General features: G+C 42.6%; 1 protein-coding gene across 1 annotated transcript in view; it reads right to left on the reverse strand.

Moving 5' to 3' along the window:
- Nucleotides 1-307: 307 nt before the first annotated feature.
- Nucleotides 308-12,140, reverse strand: part of CDRT1 (CMT1A duplicated region transcript 1) — a 35,173-nt gene continuing 23,340 nt past the window's right edge. Inside the window, exons 11-14 of the mRNA XM_008686017.2 lie at nt 8,901-9,059; nt 7,023-7,291; nt 5,305-5,460; nt 308-1,152 (exon numbers count right to left, since the gene is read on the reverse strand). Of these exons, the coding sequence (XP_008684239.2) occupies nt 353-1,152; nt 5,305-5,460; nt 7,023-7,291; nt 8,901-9,059 (1,384 nt within the window). The 3' untranslated portion in view covers nt 308-352. The remainder of the gene's footprint in view (nt 1,153-5,304; nt 5,461-7,022; nt 7,292-8,900; nt 9,060-12,140) is intronic.

The following is a 12,140-nucleotide window of genomic DNA, read 5'->3' on the forward strand; positions in this document are numbered from 1 at the left end:
CATCAGTTCCTTTTTTGCCAGGATGATAACACTAAATTGGTGGTGATGGGTGGTATTTAATTTCCATTGACCACTTTCCCATCACCCACCAGTGAAGCTGGGCTTTCATAAGTTTTGTTAAATAGTTTTCAGTAGGAATACAGATGCCAGTCTCACCCAGCAACACCCCCCTCCCCCACTGCCTCTGTTTTCTTGATTTGATCGTATCAATTCTTTGGCTTATAGGAAGATAATTAAGACTCCCCACATGGCTAAGGGACAGTCCAAAACAAACACACAAAACAAAAGGCCAAACAGCAGCATCCACTTGGGTTCTCTGTTTATTGTAAGACGTTCATTTCCCAAGGCTGGTTCAGATAAACATGTCTTGTCCGAGCTCAGGGGCTGCTGTTTTCCCTCGCTTCATGAAATGATCTATAGGCAGGCCTTTGATCTTCCTGATCCAGGCAGCTTTGCTGGCTTTTCCTGGATTGACCACTTCACTGGGCTTTCTGGCCAGATACTCCTTCATCTTGGCCTCCCTGTACTCTTTTTCCTCCTTTACGGTCAACAACATGAACTCGGTGTTCATTCTAAAGGGATCAAGGGTCGTGTAGAAGCAAGGTCGTTCTTTCTTGACACACTCGGTTTTCACGCCCATGGGTGGAGCCAGCATGCGGTTTGGTTTAATGACCTGCAGGCTGGTTAACGGGCTAAAGCTGCGCACTGTCCCGTCCGTGGAGCTGGTCGCTTGGTCTTCACCCTTGAGGCCGCCTGCGAACCTGGGGCGGATAATCGCAGGCTCGGGTATGGTGGACTGGACTCGGGGACTGTGCAAAGAGTTTTTCACGTTGGGCTGCAGTTTCTGGATCTCAAGGGGAACACTGGTTTCCTTCACGTCGATGGGAGGGTTGCTCCATCTCAGCCTATCAACAGCCTGTTGGACTGATTTTCCTTTGAAACTCAGGACCTTCCTTGGGTGTGAAATTGAAGGTCCCCAGGCATCAATGACTTGGGTTTGGGGCCTCCGGGGATAGGCAAACTCCCCTGAATTATGGGCCTGCTGCAGGGCGTTAACCGTGAGAAGGAACTGGTCGGGCGACATAGAGATTTGCCAATGCTTCTTCTTTGAGCGCTTGATCAAGTCTCCGGGTTGTACTTTCTCCTCGTCCTCTGGGTGTTCAAAAAAAAGAAAACAAAAACAGGTCAGAGTGTTCCATGAAAACCGGTAAGCAGTTATGCATGAAAGTTAAACCCATTCTAACGGCGATGCACACTGAGGTCTTGGTGGTCCAACGGGCGTGCCAAGATGTGGACCAAAAATCCTCTACGACGCTAGAAATGACGACATATTTAACACAGGTTTTGAATAAATGTGCAAGTACTTGAGTACACGTGTGTATTAACATGGAGGGGACATATGTCATCGCAGCGTTTCACACATTTTGAAAACTCCCTGTGGGAATGAGCTTCCTCCCTCTTTCATGATTCACACAAAAAATAGGCCTTACAAATTGATAGTAACGAATCTCTATTTTTAAACAAAAACCGTATCACAAAGTTTGATCTCCATCTTATTAATTATTCATCATATTTGATTTTAGATGATCGTTGGGACATTTCCCCAAAATCAAAATGGCCTTCAAACTATCCATCACCCCTTGGAAATGCAAAATATCACAACATAACCAAACAGCAGTTTCTGAACAGGAGTTCCTAAAAGGTTTTGAGCAATAGATACAGTTCGAAAAGCCACTTGACAAGGACAGAAGGTTCATTCTGGCGTACTCCATTATGGTCAAGACTCCCAAGGTGCCAAATACCTAGAGGTAACAAGGATGTCTTCACATGTGAGCAAATCTATTCTCTCTCTCTCGTTTGGGCTTTTCAGTCCCTACAATGCCTCACAGATACCCTGAAGGCATTATCCCCATTTTACAAAAGGAATAACTGAGTCATGAAAAGTAGAAGTCATTTGTCTCGTCTGACCTAACAGTTAAAAGTCTGTACCCCAAATTATGCCAACGTATAACTAGTAAAAAAAAATGCAAAAGTGCACTGAGCGTATAATTTTCCTTGACGAAATGGGTTTTGTCCCAAGATGTTTGTGTATGAACATACTAAGATGGAATGAAGTTTCAAATATCTCCCCAATTACTTTGTTAAATAAATAATATTTCATTGAATTATTAAATGTTGTTAAATCATGAAATTAAATATTATTTGATAATTATAATATCAAATTAATGATTACATTAAATATTATTACATTGCTATTAAATAGTAAGATATTAAATATTTTTACTAAAACATACAAAATTAAATTAAGATGTCAAAATCTTCCCCACTGTCCTTCTAATCCCAGAATAAACCACTCTGCATGTGTGTATGAAAATGCACACAGTTTTTTTCCTTTAAAAAAAAAAATTGTGTCAGGGTACCTGGGTGGCTGAGTCAGTTAAGCACCCAACTCTTGATTTCAGCTCAGGTCATGAGATCGAGCTCCACGTCAAGCTCTGAGCTCAGTGCAGAGTCAGCTTGAGATTCTCTCCTTCTCCCTCTGCCCCTCCCTCCCTCCTCCCCCTCCCACTCATGCGCTCTCTCTCTGTCTCTAAAACAAATAAATAAATAAAATCGTTTTTAAAAAAAAGGAATTGTGTCAAAAAAGTAGGGTTAGAGGGAACATACCTCAACATAATAAAGGCCATATATGAAAAACCCACAGCTAACATCATACTCAATGGTCACACACAGAGAGAGAGAGAGAGAGAGAGAGAGAGAGAGGAATATTACACGGCCATGAAAAGGATGATATCATGCCATTTGAGACAACATAGGTAGACCTGGAGGGTATTATGCTAAGTACAATAAGTCAGACAAAGAAAGACAAATACATGATTTCATTCGTAAGTGGAACCTTAAAAAAATGAATAAAAAACAAAAAATAGAATCAGACCTATAAATACAGACCACAAACTGATGGTTGCCAGAGGGGAGGTGGCGGGGGGTGAGCAAAATGGGCGAAGCGGAGTGGAAGATACAGGCTTCCAGTAATGAAAGGAATAAATCATGGGAAAACAAGGCATAGCATAAAGAATACAGCCCATGATATTGTAACAGGGATGTATATGGGGACAGATGGCAGCTACACTTGTGAACACGGCAGAATGTATAAACTTGTCAAGTCATTATGTTGTACATCTGAAACTAATGTAACATTATCTGTCAACTATACTCAATTTTTTTTAAAAAGGAATTGTGATGACTCATTGTTCATTAAGGTGTCTTTTTTTGTGTAATAATATACTGTGAATCTCTTTGCAAGTCACTATGGTATGTCCTCATGATAATAATTTTTAGCTACTAGATAATATTCCATAGTATGAATCTTTCCTTATCTTTACTTAGTCATTGCCCACTGGTAGACATTTCGTTTGTTAGTGATCAACTTTTTAAAAAATGCAAATACCATTTTTATTTATCATATGAGCAAGTACAAAAGGAGAGATAACACCTAGTTTGGGCCTGGGTGTAGTGGGAGCTCTCATCCATTGTTCGTGGGACTGTAAATTGATACATCATTTTTTAAGGTTGACTATGGCAATATCTTTCTAAATTTTTTTATTTTTATTTATTTATTTTTTAAGTAAACCCCCCCTCAAGGTAGGGCTTGAACTCATGACCCTGAGATCAAGACCTGAGCTGAGATCAAGAGTCAGATGTTTAACCGACTGAGCCACCCAGGTGCCCCTCTAATTTTTTTTAAATCCAAAGAAAATGTATCAGTTATGCTAGTGTCCTCCTTTTTTATTATTTTTTTAAAAATGTAATTCCAGTATAGTGAACACACAGGATTATCTTAGCTTCAGGTGTACAACAGTGATTCAACCATTCTGCACATGACCCAGCACTCATGATGACAAGTGTACTATTCACCCCCCTTTCACCTATTTACCCATCCCCCCACCCCCACCCCCTCTGGTAACCATCAGTTTGTTCTCTGTAGTTAAGAGTCTGTTTTTTGGTCTTTTTTTCTTCATTTGTTTTGTTTCTTAAATTCCACATAGGAGTGAAATTGGCAACTGTCTCCCTCTGACTGACTTATTTCACTTAGTATTATAACCTCTAGATGCAACCATGTTGTTGCAAATGGAAAGATTTCATTCCTTTTTATGGCTGAGTAATATTCATGTGTGTGTGTGTGTGTGTGTGTGTACACACCACCTCTTTTTTTTCCAATTTCTTTAATTTTATTTATTTATTCAAGGGAAAGAGAGCACGAACGGGAAGGGCAGAGGGAGAGGGAGAGAGACTCTGAAGCAGACTCCTCATGGAGTCCCAGCGCAGGACTAGATCTCATGACCCTGAAAGCACGACCTGAGCTAAAACTAAGAGTCAGTCACTTAACCGACTGAGTCACCCAGACGCCCCTAAACCACCCCTTCTTTATCCATTCATCTATTGATGGACACTTGGGCTTCCATAGTTTGTCTATTGTAAATAATGCTGCAATAAACAGGGGTGCAATATCTTTCCAATTTTTTAGAAGATTTATTTACTTATTTTAGAGAGAGAGCACGAGCAGGGGGAGAAGGAGGGAGAGAGAGAAGTGGATTCCCCGCTGAGCGCAGAGCCTAATGTGGGGCTCGATCTCATGACCCTGACTGAGATCATGACCTGAGCTGAAATCAAGAGTCAGACACTTAACCAACTGAGCCATCCAGGTGTCCCAATATCTTTCTAATTTTTAAGGGTAGTAATCCTTTGGCTCAGCAACGCCACCTCTAAGACTTTATCCTACAGGTATACCTATACAGATACATAAACAGGCATATTCAAGGCTACCCATTGTTGGTATAGCCCTCCTGAAACTTAACTGTTTTACACTCACCTTGAAGCTGGTCTCTACAGGGAATTTCACTCAAAGAAGCACTATTATGTTAGCCAAACATATTCGAAAGGCATTTTAAATCTTTACCAAAGTCTCTCTCAAAAACAACAAAGGGATATCCTATTCATGATGACACACCAGTCCAAGAAGTGAGAAGTCTCAGTGGCAGGCATGGGAGGCAGGCTGTGAGCCCAAAACTGGACATGCAGCTCTTACAAAGGCTTGTGTCTTGTGGCCTCAAGTTAGTAAGGGGACAATTAAGGAAAGCCAATCACCCTTAAGAAAAGTCAGACATTTTAACCATTCTGAATTCTCAAAGATAAGCAAAGTCATTGACTTGCTGAAAAACTAGACAGAACAGAGCAAGCAAGCAACAGGGAGAGAGAGAGGAAGTGAGAGAGAGGATCTTGCCCCGATCTGGAATAAAATATCACCGTTCGTTGTATCTCCTGCGGGGGACTTCGCTGCCGAACTCTCTTGCCCACCATCAATGTCACTTGCTTCCTTAGAAACAGGACTTGCTCTCTTCTTGCCATCTCTTCGAGGAGATTTTGACTTTTCTTGACTTTGCGATCCCTCTAGTAACACTTCTAAATGAAGATGGAGGAGGAAATCACACAAATTACATAATTCAATGAGGTCTAAATAATGGGGGGCATAGCTGGTAATTTGGCTGATTTGTACCCAAACTATCACCCTGTTGTTTGTTGTCGTGTGACACTGGGTTAAGTCATCTGGAGCCTAAGGTCTACACCACCTCCTGCCTTTCCTCTCACCCACTTTTTCTTTTATTTTTTTTTAAGAGTCTACACCACCTCCTGCCTTTCCTCTCACCCACTTTTTCTTTTATTTTTTTTTTTTAAGATTTTATTTATTTATTTGACAGGATAGAGATAGCCAGCGAGAGAGGGAACACAAGCAGGGGGAGTGGGAGAGGAAGAAGCAGGCTCATAGCGGAGGAGCCTGATGTGGGGCTCGATCCCATAACGCCGGGATAACGCCCTGAGCCGAAGGCAGACGCTTAACCGCTGTGCCACCCAGGCACCCTTCTTTTATTTTTTTTAAGATTTTATTTATTTATTTGACAGAGAGAGAGTGACAGCCAGCGAGAGAGGGAACACAAGCAGGGGGAGTGGGAGAGGAAGAAGCAGGCTCATAGCGGAGGAGCCTGATGTGGGGCTCGGTCCCATAACACCAGGATCATGCCCTGAGCCAAAGGCAGATGCTTAACGACTGCGCCACCGAGGCGCCCCTCTCACCCACTTTTTCAACTGACTGTCGAGCTTTAGGCATTATCTATACCTGTTGGCCTCTCTCCTCAAGAGAGAGCTGATCATTTGTCAGTGTAACATACCTGGACATGACCTAGACTTGTGGATCCACTTTCACATGCCAGATATGGGACAGGTGAAAGGAAGGAGTCTGGCTACTCCAGCCCACACCTAACTTATTCTTTGTGTGTCTTAAAATGGCATTCCATATGCCACACACACACACACACACACACACATTTCTGCTTCATACTAGTATTTTCTGGGTATGCATGTAATCAATCAGGACTCTAGAGATAATACATTCTGCCTAGAACATTTTTCTGTGGTAGAGTAATATCTTATCTCTGTTCTAAGGAAATACTTATGTAATGTATGTTTGGATGGGGGTGGAGAGTGTCGGTGGTTTTTGGTTTGAATGGCAAGTGGTAAAGCCAGTATTATCTACTGTACAAAGATTCTAGTGCGTTTGGTAAGCCCAGGCCTTGAACAATCAGGAGATTCTCTTGAGCTGGAGAATGGGCTCCCACTTTCCTGAATAGTTAGGAGTTATGTCATCAAGAAATCATTGGCTAAGGGCACCTGGGTGGCACAGCGGTTAAGCGTCTGCCTCCGGCTCAGGGCGTGATCCTGGCGTTATGGGATCGCGCCCCACATCAGGCTCCTCTGCTATGAGCCTGCTTCTTCCTCTCCCACTCCCCCTGTTTGTGTTCCCTCTCTCGCTGGCTATCTCTATCTCTGTCGAATAAATAAATAAAATCTTAAAAAAAAAAAAAATCATTGGCTAAAATATCCTATAGAGAAACTAGTTCCGTCACCACCACCACCGGAACCTGCTCCATCAGGAACCACCGAGGCGGCCTGGGATTTAGCTCTCTTACCTGTAGGTACCCTGGCGGGCTTCAGGAAAACTCGGGACCTGTATGGTTTACTTAATAGGGACTCCTGGGCCACGGTTTGTTTACTGGACATTGAGTCCCTCAGGCTGAAAACCTGAGTGCTAGACCTGGAGAGGACTTCTGTGAGGCCATTTTCTTCCCTGTCCTCCTCTTTATCCTTCTTCTTTTGTTTGGCCCGGTCCAGGGAGTACTGCCACTTTATATTCTCAAACTGGAACATGAGAATATTGCTCTCTGTGTTGATCACCATCCTGGAACCAAAACAAAAAGATGGCCCACAAAAGGCAAGAAGGCCACCACTGCCCGGCCTCCAAATATGCATTTCAAATACTGCCCCATCCAACCATAAGCCTGAGGGAACAGTGCCTGGGACATGACTGTACAAAGAGGGGGGTGGAGGTTGTTGGAGGGTCTGGAGCAGTGAATGGTCACAGGTCAGGCAACAGTTGGGTAGGGGGGGTTCTCTTGAAAATTAACTGTAAGCAGGGCATGTATGTTCTGATTCCTTCCCTTTTCAAGTTAAAATATTTTAAAATGAATTTCTGTTCATAGAGTGAGTGCCAAGTCCCTAGGGTGCCCAGAGCAGAAAGGTTAGGTACTCTGCACACTGATGTCTTGAAATTCACTCTTTTTTTTTTTTTAAGCATGGTATCCAAATGCCATGTTTTATTGCTGTGATGGGGATAAGGAGAACTCTGGTCCCTTGCTGACCCACCAGCCCACCCTCCGTCCCTCTATCATTCCAGGGTCTCTGCATGCTCTACATTTAAACAAAACAGCTGTACTTGATGAAGCAGGATGATTTCCATGTTTCCTAATCCACTTTTATGCCTTGGTAGGCAAAGAGTTCCAAACCTGGGCCCCCCAGCAGGGACTCCCAACCACCCAGTGGTTTCTGTCATTCATAACATTCACAGAGCATGTTAGCTACCCTACTCTGTACCTAGATCTCCTAGAACCATAAACGAGCAATGGAGATACCATGTGTAGGTTCCTTTCTGCTCCAAAAGGCTGAATTTTAAGACCTTAACTGTTAGTGTAAACTCTCTATCAGAGTGACTTGTTTCGGTTAGAAATGCTAGAATGGAATTTGGGGAATCATGCCAATTACAAATCTCTTTCAGACTCATTTTTACTCGGGCCCAAAGGTAATTGTCTTTCTTTGGATGTCATAAAAAAGGAAAGGTCAGAGGTGATTTTTTAAATGGCATTATTACTTTGAAATGGAAATGTGTCCCTTTACTGAGACTTCCTACCAGCTCTGCCCCTTTAAGATGAGAAGTAGCCCTGGTATAGTTTCATTAAAAGGAAGGCAATATGGTTTGGGAAGATTAACTGATATCTCAAGTGAGCCTGTGCAAAAGTGAATTCTATTTGGGTATTTTCACATAATTATCACTCTGAATCTAGCTTATGACAAATACAATATGACATACAAATGGTCTCGGTTCTGGTTTCTGTAAGCTCAGCTCTGCCCCACCAGACACTGGACCCCCTGCTACCACCATCCCCCACTCCTCCTATAAGTCTCTTTGAGTCAGAAGTGAACATCAGAGACAGCTGGTCAGGGAGCAAGCTGGGGCTATGCATTCACAGCAGAGCTATGCCGTACTCACTGCCTGATTTGCCCAGACATCCAGAACAAATTCAGAGTCATGTGAACCCTGCTTGCTAAGTTTTGTGCAAAGTCTGATTCACCCACCTCCCCATATGATTATTGGCCCTTCTACAGCCAAAATTGGAGGGGAGCACTGCCCCCTCTCTCCTACTGCCAGCAAATGCAGGGCTGGTGTCCCAGAGCAGAAGAAAATCATCCAGACAGAAGAGCTCACGGCCCTGACCTCCACACCTACCACCCACCTGTTGCCCTGAATAAAGAAGGACAGCACAGGATCACCTCTGCCATTGGCTTTCATCACCTTCAGACAGTTCCCATTGAGGAAATTGTAAATGCGGATCTTGCCATCTGCACAGGCACTGATGACCCGGAGGAAGAGAAGAGCTATGTGGAGCACCTCCCTGGAAGGGAACAGAGCAACAGGCCATCCATGTCTTCTGGGAAACTGCTTGGGTTCGTTTGTAGCTTGGGGGATTTTGTGCGCATGCCTGGGAGGCATTGGTCGTGACTGCCCTTCCTGTGATGTTTGCCATCATTTCATAATTCTGGATGTAAGCCATTAACCCTCAAGACATGGTCGCTCCCTCTCCTCCCATTCTGCTGTTGTGTTTCTTGCAAAATGGTCACAGTGCCACAGGATGGCAACACGCAAAGGCTTACATCGTGGCTTTTTGTTTTGCTTTGCTTTGTTCTGATATGTAGACGATCGCGCTTTTCTCCTACAATTTGGTTCCTACCTACTGACTTCTACAAAAGTCATGCAGAGAAGTACTTAATGTTTTGATTCCTTTCCAAATAGCATTATTAGATAAAGAAAGAACAGAACAGATGGGGAAATGATCATTTTTATATGAGGGAAAAACCTAATATTTCAGCAGTCTCTTCTGGGTCTTGAGTTAGTGGCTTTCATTCTTTCAGTGAAACATCCCAAAGGAAAACTGTATCCAGGGATGAGATTTAGGAGTTCCCTTTTGTGGTGACCAGCAGAAACAGAGGGAGGACCAGGAGACTTAGATGCCTCCAACCAAACCTTCCTACGACGGCTGTGGCCAAGGGCGACTCCAGGCGTGTGGAGTACTCAATTCTGCACAATGTAATTACCCCATTCCTGTTAATGATACCGAAAAGTTGAATTTGGTACCACCAATTTGTTAGATCTTATGTGCAAAGCAAGTCCTCTGATCCCTGCCATCTATACGTATGCAAGTCCACCCATGGCCTTGCTCACATGCTACCTTCTCCATAAAACCACCTTTACCTCCATCTCCCCTTCCCCACGCACACATACACAAACTTCAGATACCCTGTTAGATTCTCGGGCAGAACACATGGCTTACGCATCTTTGCATGCACAGCACCTAACACAAGTCCTAGCCCATAGAAGGTTCTCAATAAATATCCGTTGAAGTGGTGAGTGTCAGCTCAAGTTTCAGAGTATGATCGCTGATACAATGAGTTAAAAGAATGGCATTCACCCCATACCATTTAGCCTTAGCCCTGATCAGATCCAAGAGCCAGATTAAGATATTTCAAAGCCCCAGCTGCTGGCAAAATAGAAACAACAAAGACTTTGAAAGGCAGGAACATGCTTAGCGTGTTCAAAGGACAACAAAAAGGCCAATGTGGCTCATGGGATGGATAGATCAATCAATTGATCACTCATTCTGAAATGCAAAATAAATATAGCAAAGTCCAACAAAGTTCTAGTTTTATTTCTAAGATGTAACTATAATACATTTATTGGTGCCTTAAGTGCATCTTAGTCTCCCTGTAGGGGAATCCAGAGCTAGGAGAGATGCCCTGTGATAGAAGGGTTTGTCTCTTTCTGTACCTCTTTTGATCTTGCAGAGCTGGACCTGCACTTCTCATAGGTTCCTGTGGCATTTGGTAGTTCAGCCTATACCATTAGAGCCCAGTGATTGAAAGCAGGGGCTTTAGGATCAGAAAACCTGGGATCCAAACTTGGTTCTACCACATACTGAGTGGTAACCTTCAGAAAGTAACATGACCTCGGTCTTTAGTTTTCTACCCTATGAAAAGGGGGTAGTGATTTCTGCCTCAGAGGATTGCTGTCAGGATTAAATTAATGGAGGTGCTTTTCAAACAGCTCATAATGGTTATTATGATCTTGTCATAGCCCAGTCTGCATTCAGGTTTTATCTCTGCCCTAGAAAAAAGTCATTTATTTCTTAAGTCTCCTTCTTTGTTCTTTCTTTATCAAAAGACACTGCAGAGAGTGATGTCAGGGAGAATGGTGGAAGAAGGAACTCCAAAATCCCACCCTTCCATAAAAGCAATGAAAAAACTGGCAAAAACTGTCACAATCAACTTTTTCGGAACTCTGGAAAATACCCAAAGGCTTGCAGCAACCCAAGGAGCACTCAGACAAAAACGAATGGCTTTGTCTCAATAAGAAGAATGAACTTTGTGGTATATTAACTTACCCAAGTCCCATTCCCAACTCCCCAGCTCCGTGGCAACCATGAAAAAATAACAGCCCACATTCCTGGTACTGGAGGAAACAGAACAAACCTCCTTCACAATGAATTATTTGACTTCTCTCATGGCTTCTGAACATGTTCAAATAGCAAATAGAAACCATGTCTACAAAACTAAAAGAAAGTATGAGAACAGAGAATACCAATAAAGAGTTAGAAATTATTTTTTTAAGAAGTTCAAATAGAAATTCTGGAGTTGAAACCTACAGGAACTGAAATGAAAATTCACCAGAGGGGCTCAACAGCACATTCACGTAGGCAGAAGAAGCAAAGGACTTAAAAAGAGGTCAGTGTAGATTTTCCAGTCTGAGAATGGAAAGAAACAAGAATGAAGACAAATGAACAGAACCTCAGAAGCCTGTGTGACATCATTAACTCTCAACACATGCGTAATAGGAGTCCCAGAAAGAAAGGAGGGGAAAAGGCAGAAATATCTGAAGAAATAATGGCCAAATGCTTTCCAAATACGATGAAAATCATTAATCTACACATCCAAGAAGCTCAACAAACTCTGTGATAAACTAAACAGATCCACACCTAGACATATCATAATCGAACTGTAAGAAGCCAAAGGCCAAGAGAGTGTTGAAAGCATCAAGAGAGAGGCAGCTCGTTACATAAAAAGGATCCTCAGTAGTATCAACAACAAATGTCTCATTGGAAACCATCAGAACCTATGGAGGCCAAAGGCAATGAAATGGCATATTCAAAGTGCTGAAAGGAAAAAATAACTGTAAACCAAGAATCCTATATCCATCAAAACTAACCTCAAAAATGGAGAAATTAAGATATTCCCAAATAAACAAGAACCAAGAGTTCACACTAGCAAGAAATGCTATACAGTCTCCTTCGGGTGGGGATGAAACGACATAAGTGTAACTGAAATCCGCATGAAGAAATAAAGAGCATCAGTAGAGGTACCTACCTAGATTAATATAAGACAGTAAAATGTGGTTTTTGTTTATAGGTCTTTTTTTCTATCTC

The sequence above is a fragment of the Ursus maritimus genome, unplaced genomic scaffold, assembly GCF_017311325.1.
Source record: "Ursus maritimus isolate PB19 unplaced genomic scaffold, ASM1731132v1 scaffold_14, whole genome shotgun sequence".
NCBI classification, from domain to species: Eukaryota; Metazoa; Chordata; class Mammalia; order Carnivora; family Ursidae; genus Ursus; species Ursus maritimus.